Source organism: Chenopodium quinoa, unplaced genomic scaffold (assembly GCF_001683475.1).
Source record: "Chenopodium quinoa cultivar QQ74 unplaced genomic scaffold, ASM168347v1, whole genome shotgun sequence".
In the NCBI taxonomy this organism is placed as follows: Eukaryota; Viridiplantae; Streptophyta; class Magnoliopsida; order Caryophyllales; family Amaranthaceae; genus Chenopodium; species Chenopodium quinoa.
In genome coordinates, this window is record NW_018743331.1 from 2780925 (window position 1) to 2787557 (window position 6633).

The window sequence follows — 6633 nt, forward strand, 5'->3', positions numbered from 1 at the left end:
CGCTTCAGCAACGCAAGAACCTCCTTCTCTAATTCCCCAAGCGAAGAAAAGGAGAAGGGAATGAAACCATATCCAATCGCCCGACAACTAGCTTCATACTTAACCCGCTTCCGATGAGCCGCATCAGCCAAAACCCGCCCGGGAACAAAGCCAGATAGCCCTGTCTGTGTCAAAGGAGAAGACCCTGTTAAGTCAACACATACATCGTGACCACGATCCCAGGAATAAAGTAGCACATCTGCAGGTTTGAGGGCCCCGTCATTCCCTCTAGACAACCCTATGCCGACCTCCTTTCTTGCTAAAATCCCAGATCGGTAGCAAATATCAACAAGGGTATCCTGAACAACAGTATGCTGATGTTTAATACCCACAATACCAGCACATGACACCGCGTGATCACTAAGAATATCCCTAGTAAAAACCCAAGAACAATTAGAGCACGACGTCGAGACAGAGAATAATGGAACACCCATCCAGTAGCACAACACACATCGGTAGGTCTTTGCGTTCATCGTGTGACCCAACCTAGAAATAGGGCCTGCTCGAAGCCAAGAAGAGGTGTGATCTCCCTACTGCGATTTCCACAATGCCGATTGTCAAGGAGACAAAGAAAAGGCGGATTCTTCAGAAGCGGTAACCTTTGTGAAATTTATATCTGCCAATTTCTTCATGAGTTTAGGGGCATCGACCTCACTAGGAATACCCAAAATGTCAGACTCCACTGTTCCAGTAAACAGACTCAACGCATCCTCAAAGGCTCGACCGAGACCAACAATGCAAGCATGCCATAGAAGCTTCATCTGCAACCCAGCAAACTATAACCGAGAAGCAAGAAAAGTATAATGACGAACATCACCTGCGGAATAAACACCAAGCCCTCCAAATGCAAATGGTAAGGTGGCAAGCCGCCACTTCCAATCACCAAACCCGGGCCCTGAAGTAGTAACAAAATGCTCCAAGGAAGATCAAAGAGCCTCGTCAAATATGCCCTGAGCCGCCTCAAAAGTACTAGGAGGACAAGTACGCAAGGCAAAGTAGAGTTTAGAAACTCCGGTACATGCCCTAAGTAACAACAACTCACACTGAGGATCATCGAGCTTAGCAACCTTATTCATAAGCGCAATGGTCTTGGTCATCCTCTGCATTACAAGCTCGCCACTAAAATTGGAATTGGAACTAGCCGGACCACAAGAAACTTAACCCCCATGCAAAGGTCGAGCAATATAAGGGGGAAAGACACCCACAAGCCTGCTTCGAGGGTCTTCTATAGGCTAGAAAACTTCAGTTTTTTCCACGTTGAGATGCAACCCAAAACGAGGCTCTTCCTCCATAATCAACTGCAGGACCTTCCCTACCACCAAAGTGTCACCAATAATAGTGTCATCATCCAAATACCACGCCTGAAGACATACCTCATCTCTGATTTTATACACAAGGGGTTGTAAAACCAAAGCAAAAAGCAGAGGACGAAGGGGATCACCCTGGTGCACCCCCTGAGACGACCATAAGGTGTGGTCCCCATAATACAATTTAGCTGGATTACAGTAGCAAAATTCAACCCACCGCGAAATACCCGGACAACGACGACGGACTTCACGTAACATGACCGCATGATCAACTAGATTGAAGGCATTTCGAAAATCCACCAACAACATTGAAAGACCAACATCAGAACCACGATCCTCAATCAACCGATTCACGACATGAAGAATTGCCTCACCACCTGAAGAAACCCCAACGCCAATTGAAGACCATCAAAGTAACTTCCCAAAGACTAGCCAACCATAACAGCACCGACCTTCAAAACCAGACACCGCCAAACAGTACCCACAGCTATAGGACGGATACCACCACTAGGCTTGACAAGTGGTGTGGGAGGAGCATTAGCAATATACTCTCCTAGTTCCATAAGACATCTTCCAGCTAGAAAGAGATAAACCACCCTGAAAATAGAGTCAACCAACTCATCTGAGACAGCCACAACAGCACCACTCAAGCAATCCATAAGGTGTTGAGCACGTAAACTGTCCCTACCACATGATGTGCCATGTGGAAAACTCTTAATTCGATCCAAAACAATAGCAGAAGTAGCAACGAGATGAAGTTGATCAACAGGTATATCAGCAGGCAAGGATGGAGCTGGAGAAGAAGGGTGTTTTAACTGCAAATCCGCAAGAGTGGCCTCATTATATGGAGCAACACCTGAAGAAGAAAGAATTCGGATTGCAGCGCGCGGTGTAATGGCCATCACAAATCTTCCTACGACACTGCTTGATATTACACTCTTCCAAATCAAGGTCCTCATCATCGACCACCGACAAAGTAGGAGAATCCTCTGCCAAAGTTTCCCTCGCAAGCTGCAAACTACTACCTGGTGCACTTCAAGAACAAATAGCATGGGAAATACACTCCTTTTGATGCCGACGCTTTACGAAAGACCTAGACCCACGACTACTCCGCGGGCGAAAGGTTTTAAGGGTGCAAAGAGGTAACACCAACAACGAGACCCAACTAGAAATGTCATCAGGCTTAGAGATCACCTTATCAAGAGCACCTTTCAGAACTCGAGAAAATCCCAAACAACACTTGGGAGGGATAGACTCCACAGTGCGAAACCCCTTTGAAAACAAACAATCAAGGAGAGCCACATCAAAACCACAGTACTGATCTCGCACCAAACCATCCACATGTTCATTACGAGCCAGAGAAGAGGGAGCTTGCGGCTTGTAGAAATTATGAAGCATAGAACGAACAATACCATCTCCTTCATCGGGGGTGACGCATCCTCACCCCTATCATGACGACACTTAGAACGAAGCGTATGAATTTTGTAACAAACCCCACATAACCAAATCCCCATACGTGTAAAAGTAACTTTCGCCTCAGTATAAACAGCCAAATTAGAAGTAAGAGAATGACAAGGACAAATGATATAGACTGAATTTAATCTCATATTTTATTATTATTATTATAGACAAAATCACAAGGACAAATGATATAGACTGAATTTGATCTCATATTTTATGTATTACTTCATAGCTTTAAGAACTTTAACCAATTAGACTAGTTAGTTGATCATTTACACAATGCAATTGTCTCGATATAATTAGTTGGCTTTAGCTTTTATATTTTGTATGCATGAAATTATTGCGTCTAATGGGTAACTAATTTCCGTTAAAAAGGGAGAAGAAATTATAATGAAATAATAATGTTAGTATTTATGATGCAAACGATATTTGGTTTACCTAATTTATCTCATGTAACAAAATTTGCCTTTAATAGAAGCCCATTAATAATTAAGTTAATGTATGAACTAAAGCAATACACAACTTTCGTACGTAGCTTCCATTTGATGAAATGAGACTAGAGCCCATTAAACGGATTGCTTAAAAAGGATAAAATTGTGAAGATCAATTACATTTATTAGGACAATAATGTACTTATGTGAGGTAAAGTCTTGTATGAAACAACATAAAATAATTAAATAATTATCAATCTTTATCTTGTGATTCTTATGCTCACTTAAAGTTATTAGTAAGTCTGCTAATCTAGAACTACTTAATAATAATATAATGTCATAGGACAGAGTTTACTATAGACAGATTAGACGCTTTATAACCACTAATTTGTTGATGAACCACACCTGAGTATCAATTTTAGATACAAACGAGGAGTATATACAATACAATATGCATGTCTTGGAGTGCAAATGTTCGAACTTACTTGAAACTTTAAGTGATCAATCCCTTTAATTTTTCTGTTTGCTTGTGTCATTGCCAGAGCGTTCATATGATCCACAAGCCAAATTTTCTTATTAATCCACACCTTCAAACAATATATAGTCATTTACACCGAACCAAACAAAATAGTTTTTATTAGGATAAATTGTAACCTAACCTTTTAAAATTCGTATTTATCTTTTTATTTTCGAGTATGCGTCTAAATAGGACATTTTTTCCCTTTTGAGGAAGATACATACCAAACAATTGGACCAACTAAATTAATATACTCCGATTATACTATGATTGTATTGTTATATGAGACACCAAAATATCTTTGAATTTGATAAGCTTTTCCATTCCCTGAAACCAAACTCTACATTATTGACTTATTGTTTGATACTTCATAAAGGCTCCCACTTTATTGTAGATGGATACGATATTGACTTAGTATTATGCAACAGTTTGGTTAGAAAAAAATTGTGTTACATTTACCAAAGTCAGGATTTTCATTAATAAAATTCCACAACTATTCCATAAATCTGTATGAAGTAAGATACAACTGCATTAAAAACTCCAATTCAACATTTTCAGAAGACTTGAAGAAATTAGATTTGTAAGCTACAACAAACTTTAACCCTGCATAGTCAAGATATAGCTCACCTGAAAAAAACTTCATGAGTTTCACAAGAAAACTTGCGTCGAAAAATCGATGCTTAAACAAGTAAAACTGGCTTACTAACTTCAGAAACCTAGAAAAAGTAGACAAACAGCCAAAGTTGGTGAGTTTGCTCATCTTCTTTTTATTATTCTATCTATTCAACTCTCTTAGACTGCATTCTTCTGCTTGATTACTCTACTACCTTCTTCCTTAAACAATTTTCTCTCTTTCTTCTCCCATCCATGGAGCTCCCAGTTAAGGCCCCGGATTCAGGAGGCCGGAGGACAACATCGTACAGAATTGAGACTGAAAGCCTTTCATACAAACTCCACAGCTCCTCAAATTATAACTTCGGCTGGTTTTCTAATAATAAAGATAAGGAAACATCGTCGAGACTCATTTTGCAGGATGTAAATTTTGAAGCGAATCCAGGGGAGGTCGCAGCAATAGCGGGGCCAAGTGGTGCAGGGAAAACTACACTGCTAGAAATCCTTGCAGCAAAAATCCCACCAAGCAAGGTACATGCAGGAAAAGTACTTATCAACAGCTGCCCTTTAGAGCCTAAATCCTTTCGCAGGTTATCAGGGCATGTTACACAAGAAGATGCATTATTTCCGCTTCTTACTGTTGAGGAAACACTCATATATAGTGCCCTTCTAAGGTTACCAGGAGAAAGAAAAGGAGCTTCTCAGAGGGTAAAAAAGTTGATGAGCGAGCTAGGGCTGGATCAAGTAGCGCAATCAAGGATTTGTGGTGGTCCAGATCATGGGATTTCTGGAGGGGAGAAACGCAGGGTATCTATAGGAGTTGAGCTAGTTCATGACCCTTCTGTTTTGCTTATAGATGAGCCAACTTCAGGTTTGGATTCAGTCTCAGCCCTAAATATCATGTCGATGCTTAAAACTTTGGCAATCAGACAAGGGAAGACAATAGTAATAACCATTCACCAGCCTGGTTCTCGAATCCTAGAGTTGCTTGATCGAGTTGTTCTGCTGTCAGATGGAATCCTTGTGCACAACGGTCCACTAAGCCTTCTTGACAGGAAGCTTCGAGCAGTGGGTCATCACATCCCTCCACATGTCAATGCACTTGAGTTCTCCATTGATGTTTTGAGCACCTTGGCTGTGGGGATACAATCCTCAACTGAAATGAGAAGAGCCAGAGAAGTTGATGAGAGGCCAGAGGCAAGAAGTCTGAATCCTATGTCCTGCACAGGGAAGAATACATCTTACCCAAATTCACAAAGTCGAGAAGTTCAAATTCTTGGGGAAAGGTTTTGCAAGAACATATTCAGAACAAAGCAACTTTTTGCAGGAAGAATAATACAAGCCATTGCAGCTAGTATTGTACTTGGAACACTATACTTGAAGAAGGAAGATAGCGAAGGGGACCTAGAGTTACAAACCCGACTAGGGCTTTTCGCATTTACCCTTACTTTCTTGCTTTCTTCTACAACTGAAGGCTTGCCAATATTCTTGCAAGAGAGGAGAATTCTAATGAGAGAAACATCCAGAGGGGCCTACAGAGTTTTTTCCTATGTTTTAGCAAATACCCTTGTTTTTCTTCCCTTTCTGCTCACAGTTAGTCTACTCTATGCTACACCAGTGTATTGGCTAGCTGGTCTACGAGGAGATTTTGGCGCTTTTTTGTACTTCTCTCTTGTGGTATGGATGGTGGTGCTGATGTCAAACTCGTTCGTTGCTTGTTTCAGTGCGCTTGTCCCAAACTTCATCATGGGAACATCAGTTATAGCAGGACTGATGGGGTCGTTTTTTCTCTTCTCTGGATACTTTATTGACAAAGATAGGATACCCAAGTATTGGACATTCATGCATTATCTGAGCCTGTTCAAGTATCCATTTGAGTGTTTCCTGATCAACGAATATGGAGGTGAGCGAGGGAAGACAAGATGCCTACAGAAAGATTTGAGCGGATGTAGCTTGTACGGAGACGGGTTCTTAAGACAGCAAGGTCTGCAAGAATCACAGAGGTGGACTTATCTGGCTGTAATGTTGGGTTTCATATTTGGCTACAGAATACTATCTTTTCTGATTCTATGGTACAGATGCAACAGGGGTAGAGATTAGAAACTAGTACATGAATATAAAAGTAAGCAAAAATTTATTTTTCATAGGTTAACTGCTGCTATTTCTTATTATTGTTTATCTCAATCTTTTTCTTTTCTCACATTCCTTACAAAATCATGTTCTTTTCGAAAGGATGAGCAATAAAATTACCTAACAATCAATTCCA

At 40.7% G+C, this 6633-nt stretch overlaps 1 protein-coding gene across 1 annotated transcript; it reads left to right on the forward strand.

The window, feature by feature from the left end:
* Positions 1–4240: 4240 nt before the first annotated feature.
* LOC110737752 (ABC transporter G family member 10-like) lies at positions 4241–6633 on the forward strand. Its single transcript, XM_021918095.1, has one exon. It carries the CDS (start codon positions 4623–4625, stop codon positions 6465–6467), a length of 1845 nt encoding a protein of 614 aa, XP_021773787.1. The 5' UTR covers positions 4241–4622; the 3' UTR covers positions 6468–6633.

What these genes read in the sequence shown, in the direction of transcription:
- LOC110737752 (XM_021918095.1), top strand. Translation starts at nt 4,623, where the DNA reads ATGGAGCTCCCAGTTAAGGCCCCGGATTCAGGAGGCCGGAGGACAACA.